The sequence below is a fragment of the Urocampus carinirostris genome, chromosome 7 (genome assembly GCF_059441175.1).
Source record: "Urocampus carinirostris isolate Australia breed hairy pipefish chromosome 7, RoL_Ucar_1.0, whole genome shotgun sequence".
In the NCBI taxonomy this organism is placed as follows: Eukaryota; Metazoa; Chordata; class Actinopteri; order Syngnathiformes; family Syngnathidae; genus Urocampus; species Urocampus carinirostris.
In genome coordinates, this window is record NC_142355.1 from 4438271 (window position 1) to 4455571 (window position 17301).

The 17301-nt window shown below is 39.0% G+C and overlaps 1 protein-coding gene across 1 annotated transcript; it reads right to left on the minus strand.

The window, feature by feature from the left end:
* Positions 1 to 1047: 1047 nt before the first annotated feature.
* Positions 1048 to 10108, minus strand: LOC148362145 (ubiquitin-conjugating enzyme E2 H-like). Its single transcript, XM_088339569.1, has 7 exons — positions 9781 to 10108; positions 5546 to 5622; positions 5354 to 5428; positions 5229 to 5268; positions 3703 to 3755; positions 2254 to 2382; positions 1048 to 2165 (listed from the first exon to the last, which is right to left on the minus strand). The coding sequence occupies exons 1-7, from the start codon at positions 9831 to 9833 to the stop codon at positions 2041 to 2043; spliced, it is 552 nt and encodes a 183-aa protein (XP_088195695.1). The 5' UTR covers positions 9834 to 10108; the 3' UTR covers positions 1048 to 2040.
* Positions 10109 to 17301: the final 7193 nt, after the last annotated feature.

The window sequence follows — 17301 nt, forward strand, 5'->3', positions numbered from 1 at the left end:
ATTATTATTATTAAAGCTTTGAAAACTCTCTCAGTGTACCGTCTTTCTTTGTAAATATGTGTAACCCATGTATAATATGTATTTGCAACTGTATATTTTTGTCATGTAGTTATTTGAGACTTATTCTGATATGTTTTGCGAATTAAAAAAGAGGGGCGGAGCAAACGCGGGCTGACGGTAAGTGGGGTAAAGGTGAGTGAGACCTGTTTGTTGTCGCGGCGGACAATAGTGGATATATATTTTTCCCACCCTTACATTTGGAAATATTGACTTTTTTTTCTTTGGATTACTTTCAACGGGTACCCGGACTCTGCAGGTCGGCATCAAACCTTAAGTACCGGTAACATTTTCCGTTCATTTTGCCGGCTGTGATTTTTGGACTGTGTACTTCAACGAAAGGCATTTGGTTTCAACCGCGGGACTTGAAGTTGTGTTTGGATCAACTTTGTGTTACCATTTTTTTAAGTGGGCGTATGCGGCTTATATACAGGTGCAGCTTGTGTATGTACAAAATCGGTTTTCCTCCTAAAATGTGGTGGGTGCGGCTTATAATCAGGTGCGCTCTATAGTCCAGAATTTACGGCAGTTAAAATCATAGGATGGGCTCGAGACTTGCAATAAACAACCTAATGCCAGAATTGATTTATTCTTTTTTTTTTATCAGGAATATATTACAAGCCCAAAAAAAGCAGCATCAGAGCTCGCTTGTAATCATAAATGACACAACAATCTAGATGTAGATTAAATCTTACAGTTAGCGACCATAAAATAATATTGCTGCTTCTGTTGCTTAAATGACAGTAGATGCACCTAGCATGCAACTTTGAGTGAGTTTCTTTTGACAAAGTTTGTTAGATTTTTCCATTCACATATCTAGTCTCTTGAGTCTTTATTGTTGCTGTATTATTTATTTTTTACAGATTGAATTTCCTTAAATTCTTTTTTTGAGGAATGTATTTTTAAACCTTATCTTGTGGAAAAGCCACTATTCAGACCTTAAAGATATTACCTAATTGTAAAATACGCAAAAAGCAAGGAAGCAGTACATGGTTTTTGCATAAAATCGATATATATATTTCATTGGTATGCTTCAATTATTCTCGAGATGATGTATTTTCAAGACAGTCATGATGAACACCAGCACCCTAGCAAGCCACTCATCCTATTGTCCCACGTCTTAATTAGTCAAAGAGGTTACGATTGTTTTAAACCAAGACTTAATAGATTTTGTGGACAATGCCTAGGACCTGTGTCGCAGGTGGATGCAGAAATAGTACAACAAAAGGCGAGCATCCAAATTTCTGGCAAGAATAACACGGAGAGCAGCCTTGTCAGAAAAACATTAGGCTGGCTAATCAAAAAACACGCAGTGAGCGCCAGCGCTACCCGGGATCCAACAACAACAACTACAGCGACTAACGCAAAGCAGGCTGGGAATATACCAATGGAGACGGCCGAACAGGCGCCAATGTCGGGCCCCTGGTGAAGAAGGGATGATGAACATTAAAGGTAATGTTGCTAAACCCTCCATCCATGTACAAACCATTTCTTTCTAGACATATAGCTTGTAAACATGTTATCAAATACCAAAAAGGATCGTGAAGCAGCATTTACTAAAGATGATTTACAATCATTTCAAATAAAATGGATCTGTCATTTGCCAAATAAATTATGATACTAACTTCAATCAAATTCCTAATAAAGAGATCCAACCCGACACATCAAACCCTACACAACCCAACGTCCGCGTCATGCCACACAAAACTCACTAAAGACACTCGAGAAGATAAAACTACTTTCCTAAAACGGAGAGGAGGAACGGGACACGGGAAAAGCTAACGGCGCCCCATCCTATCACAATTACATTCACAATCACACTGCGGCATTTTCTGCCATGTGAGGCTTCTGCAGTTCCAAGTGGAAGGTTAGAAAAAAGCTTCCTCAGTCTGGACTTTGAATGGTAAAACCTGGAGCAGAGAGTGGCGCCGGTCCACGTGGCCATAAAAATCCGCTTTAAAACAAGTCTCGCTTGAATAAGAACTACAACTCCATGTCCTGAGCTTCGTCCTCGGAAAAGTCCGACATGGAGCTCTCGGAGGAGGAGTTGCCCCCGGCTTCCTCCTGCTCCTTGAGGGCCTCTTCTGTGGCGTATTTCTGAATGTACTCTGACAAAGAGAGACAAGTAGACGTGGTCAGAAATAATTGTGGGACTGTTTGAATCATCTCACGAATCGTATTGTGTGGGTGTGAGACCTTTTATCTTGTTTTTGTAGTCTTCAGGTCGGTAAATAAACATGGCGGCGGCTTCCCCGTTAAGAGGGTCGATTGGGTTGGGGTAGGCGAGCAGCTGAGGCAGGAAGGACTCAAAGATGTTGGTGAGGTCTGGAAGGGAAATGATTAAGAAGGAAAAAGTGGAGTTGGCTTCAAATGCTGAACATGTGTTTGACATTCCTTTATGTACTGTAATCCCTTGCTCCGAAGCGAAAGTTTTTGAAAAACACAAAAAATGAGCTTGGAGACATTTTTATATAGAAAGTTTGCATTTGATACTTTCATTCCAACGGGGCTGAACAAAATTTGCTGTGTAATCACATGACCTCCACATTCAGAGGAGTTTCCTGGTCCCCCAGGTCAGTGTTTCCCTCATGGTGGATCACAACCCACTTTTGGGTCCCATACCTTTTTTCAGTGGGTCTAAGGCCTTTGCCATGGCAAAATGAAGCTGGGAAGAAAAAACCATGAGGATCAAGTACACTTGTCTGTACTCCAGGGCACTGCTCGATCTCTTTTTCCAGTACAGTCAAATCGGCGCTGTTTGACAGGGACCACATCTCATTTCACTGTGATTTTGTGCGTTTTCTTTCTTTTCAAGCCCATAATAATGGGTCCAAAAAAAGTTAGTAGAAAGAGAAAAGAAAAGTGTAAAACTGACAACAACCGAAGAAAATAATGACGAAATATGAAAGTGGTGTATGAGTGTCTGCCATTGTGCTGCTTAAAAGGTAGAGAAAATTGTTTATTAGTTTGTTAAAAAGTTAATGTTTATGCCACCCTGTATCATTTACAATACAGTAATCCATCAGTTATCGCCATTAATGGGGGGCAGAACCCCCTGCGAAACATGTTAATCTGCAAAGTAGAAACCCTTATTTATGTATTTATTTATGTAATTATTTATTTATTACTCAAGAACAAACCGAATTTACGGCTCAATTATATGTTTGACAAATAACAATACTCTCTTAACGTTTTTATTTTTTACAAGTAACTCCTGTATTGTCGTATTAAAATTTTAAAAATAATGTTGCTGTTTTATCGCACATCTTAAAGAATTAAGGATCTAAGCCACTTCACTTTACATGATACAATACCGCCATCATGTGCCCGTTATGGAAATCAGCATTTACCTTCCGGTTCTGTCCTACAGAAATCCGTTATTTTTTGTAAAAAGCGCAAGGGAACCACTAGAAAGCGCTTAAGACCCGCATGGGGTTCCTGAGCAGGTTTAGCGGGTGGAGAGGTCCAATTTGATGGCGATAGAAAGCATCTTCCTCTGTTAAGCAAATCAGAATGAGGGACACGATGCACAATGAAAATCTGGAAAGCAATGAACCAGCGATAACTGAAGTGCAAAGTAGTGAGGTGGTTCTGTATTGGCCAACGTAACATAAGGGTAACAGCATTTGAGTGCCAGTGACGTACCGTAAAGTGCCGTCCATGTCTGGTTAATAACGTCCAAACACACAGTTCCTGATCTGAAAAGACATGCAACAGAATAATTTTACAGGTTGTCTTTATGCAAGACTAAACATGATTACAAAACAGAAAAGGGCCTCAGTTTACCACAGCGTCGGCACAAGACACTTTCAGGTCATGTACGGTAAAACAAGGTTAAAGCACCTCACGATTACACACTATTGGACACGTTCATGGTGACCAATTTTGTACTGATGTTAACAGGCAAAATCCATTTTAAACTTCTAAACATGGTGAATTGCGGTGTGAGGATTGGACATAAGAACACGAGTGCTAGTCACAAAGTTTCAGTTCAATGTTTTAGGGATCCATTACTAAGGGTGGACTCACACTAGGACTGTTCTTCCATACCGTGCTGAAGCCTTTCTTTCCCCCCTTTTTCATGCACTCACATTACCATACCATATATGATCTCAAATTTACATGGGAGCGAAGAAAAACTCTAAAATACCCAGCATGACAAGAAATCAGAAACCTTGAGAAGGGACCACACGTGTGGTCATCCGCTTTGCGAGACAACCACAGGTAAGAATGGATGTTAAGTGAACACCAATTGTTAACCGTTACTGATCACGAAAATGGAATTGTGGCTTCGAGAGACAAGATTTTGGTCATAGGTCATATACTCAGTTTCTTTTCAACAATTCAATGTAAGCCAACTCACATGCTTAGCTATGAAATATGGATTACAGACTGGATTTGGATGGAAGTTTTTAAATCAAGGCTTAGACACACTTCTATTCCAAAGCTTATGATTGATGCCCACCTCATATTCTGTATTGTCCTGTCTTTTTCCGACTGCCTGCCTGGTGGTGATACGAAGGAGAAGGACGATTTGAGATGAGTCAGCGGACCAGCGTTTGACCTGAAGCATGTGAACGCCTGCATGGACCAGCTGGCAGAGATGGGAAGCAGCGTCGTGGCCGTCATAGACTTTCTGGACTAGTTTACAGGCTGGGGGCGTTGCTGCTGTCATGCACTTTCCGGACACATTTTCAACATATTACCTAGTGTTTACTATGTTTGTGTACTGTAATGCTAAATGTAATTCACCCTGGTCATCCTGAAAGGGAGATACCACTTGTGAGGTCCCTTCTCAATGTTTCTCTTTTTCTTCGCGCTGAGGTTTTGAGTTATTCCTTGCCCACATGTTGGTTTAAGATCAGGTAATTGTGTCATTGTAATCCTGTGCAGTCCTTTGAGACATTTTTGTGATTAAGGGCTATGTAAATAAATTTGACTCGACTAGACTTTGATTTCAAGTTCTCCCTTGTTAATGTTTACTGTTCGAAGACACTGATGTGACAGATTTATTAAACATAGTACATGATAAAGAGAGAAAATTCTCTCTTTTAGGATCTTCACATGACCACGATTAATTCGAAATGAAGTGAGCAAGATGTGCTTGCCATGAGTCCAAGTTCCAACCCAAAAGACAGACAAAAATTACACTTGGTAAAAAACCTACTCACACTTCATCGATGTTGGGATGAAAGATTTTGTTATTGAAACCTGTTTGGAAAGAAAGTAGGAAACAAAGTGATTTGTAAATTGGAGTAAAATTCCTGTAACAAATACGATTAAACAAATAACAGACCTATAGATGGTGATTTGAAAGGGTATTTGTCTGGTAGATCGACTGCAACCTTCCACACACCTCCTTCATAATGTGCTGGAATAAAGCATAGGAAACAAGAGACTTCAAAATAGAATAACCTTGTAAAAAACAACAAAAAAATAATGCACTTGGAGCTACTATAATATAAGGTTGGAATAAAGTTGTGCTTACATCCGGTGGGACCGTAGAACTTGACCACAAACTCATTGAGTCCACCCAGGATGGTGACTTCATGTTTGCTCTCTATGCTGATGTTGGGTTGAGGAAATACACCACCAAATGGTGAAGCAACACAGCTGGATGCCAGAACAGAACCTGATACTATGTATTTTCAAAATGTTTATATTTCAAGTGTTTAAATGTACAGTCGGCACTGTATCCTGTTTTAAAAATGTCAGTTTATGTTTGCAATTGTGTTGGAGCTAATAGAGTCCGTCACAACTCAGATGTGGACAACCCATACCTGTCAACTTTAACGATTGTATCTCATTTTAGATGAATTTTCCTTAAAATATTTCAATACGATCGTTTTCAGAAATTAATACCATTTTGATTTACCATGTTTTTTATTAACTTAAGTAAAAATTACTTCATTTCATTAAGCACAATAATATTTCTGCGACTGGCTGGCAACCAGTTCAGGGTGTCCCCTGCCCACTGCCCGAAGGTAGCTGGGAACGGCTCCAGAAACCCTGCGACCCTACTGAGGATAAGCGGTGAAGATAATGGATGGAAATCACGCGAGATATTTAGTGAACAAGCGCAGTATTTCACCACTGTGTAGAGTATTCAACGTTTGGCTAGAATTCCATTTTGCAATGTCAGAAAACGATCAAACAATGTCAAAACATGTGAAATGTATACTGCGTCTTCCTTTAATCACATAGATAAATTATCTGGAATTTAAGTTTGGGGTGGGGACAGGGGCTATGGCTGCATGTTCGCATCAAAAGACTCAGTGACAACTCCACCACAGGGGGTCCGCCCCTCCCTGGAGACCAGAACCCAAAGGTGGTACACGTCTCACCTCGCAAGGGCAGTCTGAATTTGGCCAGGCAAAAGGTAGCATGGCATTGCCTGACAGAAGGAGCTGGAGCAAGGCCCTGGACCCTCCTTTCCAGGTCTCAGCTCAACAGGCAGCTGTAGAGCCTTGCCAGGTCAGCAGCCAAGCTTGATCAAGCCAGCGGCTAAACCAGTGGGACAAAGCCACCGACCTGAGAGAAGCCTCAAGCCAACAGCAGTCAACCTCTCCAACACTCTGCATCCTGTGGTCCTCGTCCCAACCGGCTCTCAGCCGAGGACATAAAGACTGGGCCGTCATCTTCATCAACGCAGAACTTCGCAGAACATCTTGTTGTTGCTAGGTATTGGTGTGACGTAAAATGGGAACTCTATCAGAATACAAAAACGTAATAATCCAGCCAATGTTGTTGTCTATCCAAATGATGGCAGTTTAAGATCTCAACTTCTAGTTTTGTTTTGTTTTATTTTCAAAATATTGTTTTGTGTTTTAATCAAGCTTCTTGAGTAGATGATTAGTAAAAAAAAATAGTTTATAAATCCGAGAGTTTGTGTGTCTTGATTAAAGTATATTGAACAATCAAAAAGGTAAAAAGAATACACCTAAAGCTTGTGTAGCCACCCTTCAGAATAACTGAACAAGGTTTTTCATCCGTGTTCCTGACATAATGATCTAAAAACGTATGTGGAGCACCAAAAAAGGAGGGACAAGTTTTGGAAAGAATAAACTCAGCTTTTTGATTAAAGTGGTCAATAGATTGTTTGTTAGAATAATTTATTTACTACCTGTATTCGCGACACCTGCATGGGCGTGTCAGCGTCTTTTTCACGCACTATAAAACAAAATTATTATATTGCCTGACTATATGGTAAATGGAGTATGCCCATACACCAGCGCTGATCTAAAAGCTAACAAAAGTCTAGATTGCTCACCAGTTCTTTGTAGCTGGCACGCGTTACTGTGCTTCGTTTTGTCGGCAAATGCATGGCGTGAAATGTTACCCTCGCGCAAACGTTATTAAAACGACTTTGTAGCTAAACTTTTGGGGAATGTAATAGGACAGTAAAGCGGCTAGAGTTGCGCCTCAGCACAGCACGAGTCCCTTCGGTCTACAGTATTTGACAATAAACATTGATGTCTTCTGTCCTCATCAAAAGGGAGACAATTTCAAATCGGGCTTACAACTTTACCCACCCCACAGCAATAAATCACCATCGGAAAAAATGGTGGTTATATTCTTCTGTTGTCGTTATTGATATTTGTTTCAAGTCAAATCCCAATTCAAGTTCTGACCTCTAGGGAGCTTCTGCCCTCCACCATGAGTCATACCTAAGACTTATAACATTGGTAAAATGGCGGCGCCCTCTGTTGGCTGCGGCTGCATCGGCTCGCTACAACGGGTCAGGTGTATCGACATTTCGTTCTGTGTACATTGTTACAAAGAATGACAATACAAAGGAAATTATTATTATTATTATTATCATGGATACATACCTGTCAACCTGTACGTTTTGGCCGTACAAAGTATGTTTATGATGCATTTTAAGACGTGTACGACGTACAAGAAAATCTGTACGGAAAAGCGCATATTTGTCAATTATGGGTACCATACGGTAAACACCGACTATCACAAAACGGCAAATCAACCAAGTCTAACGAGTTCGCCGCGGTAGCCTCTATCTCGGTATGTTTTTTTTCGTTGCAAACAAAGCGAGCGGTTTGATGCCATTGTGCACATGCGTCTGCCGCCTGGGGATTTCCCATCATGCATCATTCCTAAAAAAAAATATGGTACAGTGGAACCTCGGTTTCGAACGCCTCTCAGTATACTTTTTGTGGACAATAAATCGGTTCTCGACCAAAAATTTCGAGAAATTCTTGCTTCGCTTTTCGTTCAAAAAAAATCGGAATTTGAACGCCGGTACGCTAGTGGCGATGCTGAGCGGCGTAGGGTGTAGATTGCTCCCACCCCTCGTGAAGAACTGTTATCACGTGCGGACGTGTTTCGTTTTGCTTTCGTTTTTAATATCTGTGAACGGAGTGTTTTAACCCCCAATTATGCCTCGGAAGAAGGTCGGTGCAAGCAGCAAAGTTGCTACAGGTGAAAAAAAGAAGAGTAGTGCGTACAACTATTGCATTTAAGAAAGAAATAATAGCAAAATATGAAGAAGATGTGCGAGTTTCCCTTCTTTCGAGGGAATAGAGCATGGCTTCTGCAGACCACCACAAAGGTAAGAAATCCTATTCATAAATCTTTTCTTTATCTTTTAACCGCTCACCACTTGTTGTGGAGACCCGGGTGCTAAATGACGTGTAATCTTTCGTACGGAAAATTACGCTAAACATTCAGGGTAAACATTCAGGGTGTTGGAACGGATTAAAACGATTTTACATTACTTTTAATGGGAAAAAAGATTTTCGGTGATCGACCAAATCGGTTTTCGAACAGGGTTCTGGAACGGATTATGGTCGAGAACCTAGGTTCCACTGTATAAGATTATTTTGTGTTTTGTAAGGGAAAATACGACTGATTGTACGGGCATGGAGCCCTGGAGCTTGACAGGCATGTGGATATCATTCTGCTGAAGAAAGCAACGTGACGTCACGTGCAAAGGGTCAACAGTGTTTTTTTTCCCATGAATCAGCTGTGAACTGTTTGTCTTGTTCCGGATGGTAACAGCCTGACCAATCAGAGCCTGGTGTCCCGCTGCAGGACAAAAAAACATTTAGCTCTCGCTTTAAGTGGGTAAACAGATACAAATATACAAAAAACAATTCCTAATAATAACACATTTTCAATGACAATGGCTTAGCTAAACAAATTGAATGATACAAACGATTATTTTAAGACTTCTTGTTTTTATTTGTGTCGAACAACTGACCGATCAAAACGTGCTTTTGGGGGAGGTTGGTTCTTCTCCTCATATATATTTTTTGAATATATATTTTTAGCATAGCCATGTTTGTTCGGGTTATAGTATTAAGCTATCAAGAACGCGTCAAAACAGTGACACATACAACAAAAGGACACGAAGGACTCCAAAACTGGAGCCAGGACATCGTTTGCTCTTTCTGTAATCATAAAAAAAGACGAGAGAGAGCGACTCGTCCGGTTAGTTTGCTTGTGTTTCTCACAAATAGAAGCTCGACATGAGTTGCTAACGCTAATGCTAACATAAGCTAATTAAATCATTGAGAATAAGATACATGAACACAAAACGACACTATGTTATGTATTTTAAATAGAAGGTGCGTGTTAGTTGATGTAAATGACACAGGTGGGGCGACACTTTCCCCCAACAAAAGATAAAACCACCAAAAACAAGAAATAGTCAAGAATATAACGACCGAGTCGAAAATGCTACAAGACCGTGAGGAAGGATACAGTTTGACCACGTCGGTGTCCATTCGCCTCTTGCCAGGACTTGGGGACGACATCTTTTCTTTCCTTTTGGGATTTTCTTTCGCAATCCAGCTCAAAATACAACGCCGTCGTTGCTTTTTCCGCCGTGGAAACAGCTACAAAGTTCCGTGGCTGCTTCGTCAGCCTTCCCATGGAATTTATAAATAAACATCCGCCTGTGATGTCGCCTGCTTTTATATTTCTCTTTAAAAGTAATAGTTCAAACACCTTCGGTGAGTTATGGAGTGTACTTCTCTTAGGCTGTGATCCTTAAGCTGCGAGTGTTAGGGATGAGTCGTTAGCAAACGAAAAGAGTTTATGAGCCGGCTCTTTGAAGTGAACGACGAGGGACGGCTAGCACTGAGTAAGGAGCCGACTCCCTTCGAACATTTTCTTTCTTTCTTTCTTTCTTTCTTTCTTTCTTTCTTTCTTTCTTTCTTTCTTTCTTTCTTTCTTTCTTTCTTTCTTTCTTTCTTTCTTTCTTTCTTTCTTTCTTTCTTTCTTTCTTTCTTTCTTTCTTTCTTTCTTTCTTTCTTTCTTTCTTTCTTTCTTTCTTTCTTTCTTTCTTTCTTTCTTTCTTTCTTTCTTTCTTTCTTTCCAGTGGTCCCGACCAATGTCGGGCAATGTTTCCACGGCCCGACCCAATAATAACATTTATAATAGTAATAATAAGAATAAGCGTGAATCGTCATGCTATCGTGTGCAATATCTGTGTGTCTTTGTAACATAGCACCGACATCACATAACATCTCTCGGGAACCGTCCTCTCATGGTTCAGATCCTACCTCTCAGAGAGGACGCACTGTGTTAAATATGGCGAAATGACATCTGAGCCCTTTAGTGTTACCTGTGGTGTTCCACAGGGTTCAGTGCTTGTCCCCCTTCTCTTCAGCATTTACATGCTTCCATGAGGTGATATTATTCGCAAGTATAATATCAGTTTTGACTGCTACGCAGATGACACTCAACTATATCTTCCGTCGGAGGAATCTGCCACACTAAATTGTGGAAATTTGGAGGCTTGCCTCACTGAGATAAAAGAATGGATGTCACTCAATTTCTTGCGTCTTAACTCTGAAAAGACCGAAATTTTAGTTATTGGTCCATCTAAATGCCGTGACTTATTCTCAAAAACTGCTGTGAACATTGACAAATGCCACATCACACAGAGTGAATCGGTTAAAAATTTAACTGTCCTTTCAAACACATGTGAAGAAAATTACTAAAACCGCTTTCTTCCATCTTCACAACATTGCTAAAATTCGTCCTATACTGTCTCAGTCGGATGCGGAGATTATAATTCACGTGTTTGTTAACTCCCGTCTCGATTACTGTAATGCGCTACTCTCCGGTCTCCCGAAGTCCAAAATCAAGAGTCTTCAGATGGTACAAAATGCTGCAGCGAGGCTTTTAACTAGGACAAAAAAGTCCGATGACATCACGCCGATTTTGGCTAACCTGCATTGGCTCCCTGTTAGCCTAAGATGTGATTTCAAGGTTCTCTTAGTATTATACAAAATCATACATGGACTCGCTCCCTTATATCTTTCAGATCTGATTTCCTCCTATGTTCCGGTCCGAAACCTTCGTACTGAAAGCGCCGGTCTTCTGGTGATCCCAAGAGCCAAGAAGTGTTTCGCTGGTTCGAGAGCGTTCTCCATCCGGGCACCGGTGCTGTGGAATGCTCTTCCCCCTGAGATCCGATCTGCAACCTCAGTGGAAATGTTTAAATCTAAGCTTAAAACTCACTTCTACTCTATAGCATATGAATAACCTATACAGGGAGTGCAGAATTATTAGGCAAATGAGTATTTTGACCACATCATCCTCTTTATGCATGTTGTCTTACTCCAAGCTGTATAGGCTCGAAAACCTACTACCAATTAAGCATATCAGGTGATGTGCATCTCTGTAATGAGAAGGGGTGTGGTCTAATGACATCAACACCCTATATCAGGTGTGCATAATTATTAGGCAACTTCCTTTCCTTTGGCAAAATGGGTCAGAAGAAGGACTTGACAGGCTCTGAAAAGTCAAAAATAGTGAGATATCTTGCAGAGGGATGCAGCACTCTTAAAATTGCCAAGCTTCTGAAGCGTGATCATCGAACAATCAAGCGTTACATTCAAAATAGTCAACAGGGTCGCAAGAAGCGTGTAGAAAAACCGAGGCGCAAAATAACTGCCCGTGAACTGAGAAAAGTCAAGCGTACAGCTGCCAAGATGCCACTTGCCACCAGTTTTGCCATATTTCAGAGCTGCAACATCACTGGAGTGCCCAAAAGCACAAGGTGTGCAATACTCAGAGACATGGCCAAGGTAAGAAAGGCTGAAAAACGACCACCACTGAACAAGACACACAAGCTGAAACGTCAAGACTGGTCCAAGAAAAATCTCAAGACGGATTTTTCTAAGGTTTTATGGACTGATGAAATGAGAGTGAGTCTTGATGGGCCAGATGGATGGGCCCGTGGCTGGATCGGTAAAGGGCAGAGAGCTCCAGTCCGCCTCAGACGCCAGCAAGGTGGAGGTGGGGTACTGGTATGGGCTGGTATCATCAAAGATGAGCTTGTGGGGCCTTTTCGGGTTGAGGATGGACTCAAGCTCAACTCCCAGTCCTACTGCCAGTTTCTGGAAGACACCTTCTTCAAGCAGTGGTACAGGAAGAAGTCCGCATCCTTCAAGAAAAACATGATTTTCATGCAGGACAACGCTCCATCACACGCATCCAAGTACTCCACAGCGTGGCTGGCAAGAAAGGGTCTAAAAGAAGAAAAACTAATGACATGGCCTCCTTGTTCACCTGATCTGAACCCCATAGAGAACCTGTGGTCCCTCATCAAATGTGAGATTTACAAGGAGGGAAAACACTACACCTCTCTGAACAGTGTCTGGGAGGCTGTGGTTGCTGCTGCACGCAATGTTGATCATGAACAGATCAAAGCACTGACAGAATCCATGGATGGCAGGCTTTTGAGTGTCCTTGCAAAGAAAGGTGGCTATATTGGTCACTGATTTGTTTTTGTTTTGTTTTTGAATGTCAGAAATGTATATTTGTGAATGTTGAGCTGTTATATTGGTTTCCCTGATGAAAATAAATAATTGAAATGGGTATACATTTGTTTTTTGTTAAGTTGCCTAATAATTATGCACAGTAATAGTCACCTGCACACACAGATATCCTCCTAAAATAGCTAAAACTAAAAAAGCCCCACTCCAACTTCCAAAATATTCAGCTTTGATATTAATGAGACTTTTGGGTTCATTAAGAACATGGTTGTTGTTCAATAATAAAATTAATCCTCAAAAATACAACTTGCCTAATAATTCTGCACTCCCTGTACTTTTCGTGGACAATTTTGATTGCAACCTCCTTTGCTGTCTGGTAATCCTGAAAGGGGGATGCCACATGTGCGGTCCCTTCTCAAGGTTTCTTCATTTTCCTCATTTTGAAGCTTTTGAGATTTTCCTTGCCCTCATGTTGGTTCCAGATCAGGGGATGGTGTAAGAATAGTCTGAAAAAGTAGTCTGTGTAATAACCTGTGAAGCCCTTTGAGACTCTTTGTGATTAAGGGCTATACAAATAAAAATGACTTGACTTGACTTTCTTTCTTTCTTTCTCAGTTTTCTCATTTTTCCCTCGTGTCTTTCTCTTTTCTCTCTTTTCTTTTTTTATCTCGATCTCTTTTTTTTCTCCATTTATTTTTCTCGCTTTCACTCTCTCCGTCGCTTTCTCCTTTTCTATTTTTTTCTACCTCTATCTCTCTCTCTCTTTCTGTCTGTATCTTTTCTCTCTTGTTCTTTTTCTTATTTTGCTATGTCTTTTTCTTTCCATCTTTTTCTCTTTTGCTGTCCTTTCCCTTTCCCACCTTTCTCTCTCTCTATCTCTCTCTCTCTTTCTCTTTCTGTTTTTATCTAATACTGTGTTTTAGTCTCTCTCTCTCTCTTTCTCTCTCTCTCTCTCTCTCTCTCTCTCTCTCTCTCTGAATTTCTATTTCTCTTGAAGGTGCTCGTGACTGGTCAATATGAGTGGTTTCATTTCTATGTTATTTTGTTTTGTTCTTTCTAGCTTTGCATAAACAATTTGTAGTACTTTTTTGTCATGTGTCTGTAGTTTTATTTTTGCACTATTTTTGTAGTATTTCTGAAGTAATTTTTATGTAGTATTTCCATAGTAGTATTTTTTCAGTATTTCTATAGTACATGAGTTGTATATCAAAAGTATATTTTTGTTGTATATCTGTAGTGTTTCCCATTATTTTTTATTATTACTGTAGTTTTATAATAATTGTATTTTTGTACTATCTCTGTTGTATTTTGTAGTATTTCCATGTTAAAATGTTAGTTGTATAGCTGCAGTGTATATGTAGTATATTTGTAGTACAGTGTTCCTGTTGTTTTATTTTTGTAGTATTTTTGTGATATTTCCATAGTATATTTTTTTCTATGTGTAATTTGCAGTATTTCTATTGTAATCCGCTTGTAGTTGTATTTTAGTAGTCACACTTCTCTAGTGAGTTTTTTTTTACATTATTCCACTAGGTACTGTATTGGTATTTTTGTAGTATTTCAGAAGTATAATTTATGTATTTCCAAAGCAGTACTTTAGTTGTATTTTTTTTGTAGTATTTCCACAGTACTATTTCTATCATATTTTTTTAGTATTTCTGTAATATTAATATAGTTGTCTTTTTGTAGTAATTTGAAGTAAATAATTCTGTAGTAGCATTTTGTAATATAGTATTACTGTTGTAGTATTTTTGTATTCATTCTATACTATTTTTTTTATTTTCAGAATAAAAGCAAAATAATATACAAGGTCCCTGATTTCAAGCACCATGTTTAATATTTTGTTTTGTAGTGTTTTTGCAGTAGTTTTGTTGTATTTCTGTAGAAGTATTTTTGAGTGGACAAAATGATATGGAGATGAAAAAAAGTTAACCACTCTTGGGGGCCCCCTAGCGGTTGCTTGGCACTTTTACCTCGTTTTGTCTCACTTTTATATCACTTTTTGGGAATGTAATGGCGAACATATAACCAAAACCACTTCGTCTCGCATTTGTTGGGAATGTAATACAACTTAAACCATTCCGTCTTTGTATTTTATTGTGAGGACAAAATAGAACAACGACAAAATACAACAATGAGGATAATGACGAAAAAATAGTACTGCATACAATTTGTACAAAATACAATGACAAAATACAACAGACAACATTCAATGAGGACAAAATACAACAACGACAAAATAGAACAACAACAAAATAAACCAACGACAACATACAATGAGGACAAAATACAACGACAAAATAGAACAAAAACAAAATGCAACATTAATGAAAAAATAGTACAACATACAATTTATACAAAATACAATGACAAAATACAACACAATAAAATACAACGAAAAACATACAATGAGGACAAAATACAACAACGACAAAATAAACCAACAACAAACTAAACCAATGAGGAAATACAACAATGACAAAATACAACAAAAACGACAAAATACGACAAAATACAATGACAAAATACAACACAACAAAATACAACGAGCAACATACAATGAGGACAAAATACAACAATGGCAAAATACAATGACAACAAAATAAACCAATGAGAAAATACAACAATGACAATATACAACAAAATACAATTTGTACAAAATACAATGACAAAATACAACACAACAAAACACAACAAACAACATACAATGAGGACAAAATACAACAATGAAAAAATACAATGACAAAATACAACTCAACAAAATACAATGAAAAACATACAATGAGGACGACATACAACAACGACAAAACAAACCAACAACAAAATGAACCAATAAGAAAATACAACAATGACAATATACAACAAAATACAATTTGTACAAAATACAATGACAAAATACAACACAACAAAACAGAACAAACAACATACAATGAGGACAAAATACAACAATGAAAAAATACAATGACAACAAAATACAACATTAATGAAAAAATAAAACAACATACAATCTCATCTCATCTCATTAGCTGCACCGCTTATCCTCAGTAGGGTCGCTGGGGTGCTGGAGCCCATCTCAGCAATCATTGGACACCCTGAACTGGTTGCCAGCCAATCGCAGGGCACACAGGGACAGACAACTCGCTCGCTCATTCACACCTAGAGACAATTTGGACCGGCCAATCCACCTGAAATGCATGTCTTTGGAATGTGGGAGGAAACCGGAGTGCCCGGAGGAAACCCACGCAAGCACAGGGAGAACATACAAACTCCGCACAGGAAGGCCGGTAGCTGGATTTGAACCCACACAGGAGGTTCCCAAGACCTTAGAACTGTGCCGCACACGCGCCGTGCTGCCCGTACAACATACAATGTATACAAAATACAATGACAAAATAAAATAAAAAAGATACATTCAGGACAAAATACAACAACGACAAAATAAACCATCGACAAAATACAACAATGACAAATTACAACAAAACCAACAAAATACGACAAAATACAATTTGTACAAAATACAACAAACAACATAGAATGAGGACAAAATACAACGACAAAATAAAGCAACAACGAAATAAACCAACGATAAAATAAACCAACGACAAAATACAATGATGACAAAATACAAAAAACCCTCGACAAAATACGACAAATTACAATTTGTACAAAATACAATGACAAATACAACAACAAAATACATTTTGTAAGTATTTGTTATTTCATACATTTATTTCCCCGGTCCTCCATAATCACCGTTTCGGATTACATTTTGAAAGTAACCCTCTCAACCCAAACAATTTTTCTCAACGTTGATATCAATGACAATAAATTCAAAAGAGCCTGCTTGTGCTATTACTATCAGACTCTTGAATATATTTTCCAATTTTGCATCAGTTTACCTGTTGAAATGTAAATGAGTACCACCAAAAACTGATCTGCATGCTTATCATCAGGGCCTCATACTGATTCAATTATCATGCCATCTAATCAGCATTTCCATGCCACATCGTTTCATCGGCTCCACGATGACAATTGCTCACAAATCGCGTTTGAGATTCAACCATTGTATTTTATACAGGGTTGGGTAGGGTTACTTTAACTGGATTACTTTCAATGACTTTTGGATTACGCCAATACCAAATATGCTAATAAAAGACAAAATAAACTAAATATAAATCAAATGATGACTCACAACACGTGGTAAGCTTTCTCTCCTGGCTTTGATCTCCGGCAAAACGAACATCAAATGCAACAGAAACAAAATGAAAATCAATCCAAACAGCTTGCCAACATCATTTTTGCCGTTCCATGTGTTCCGTTACTCCCCAAGCCTGCACAAAATTTAGTCATTTTATTCATATTTAGCGTCTTTTGTCTTTTATTAGCATATTTGGTATTGGAGTAATCCAAAAGCAGGGTTGGGTAGGGTTACTTTAACTAGATTACTTTCAATTACTTTTTTATTATTACTGTAGTTTTATAATAATTGTCTTTT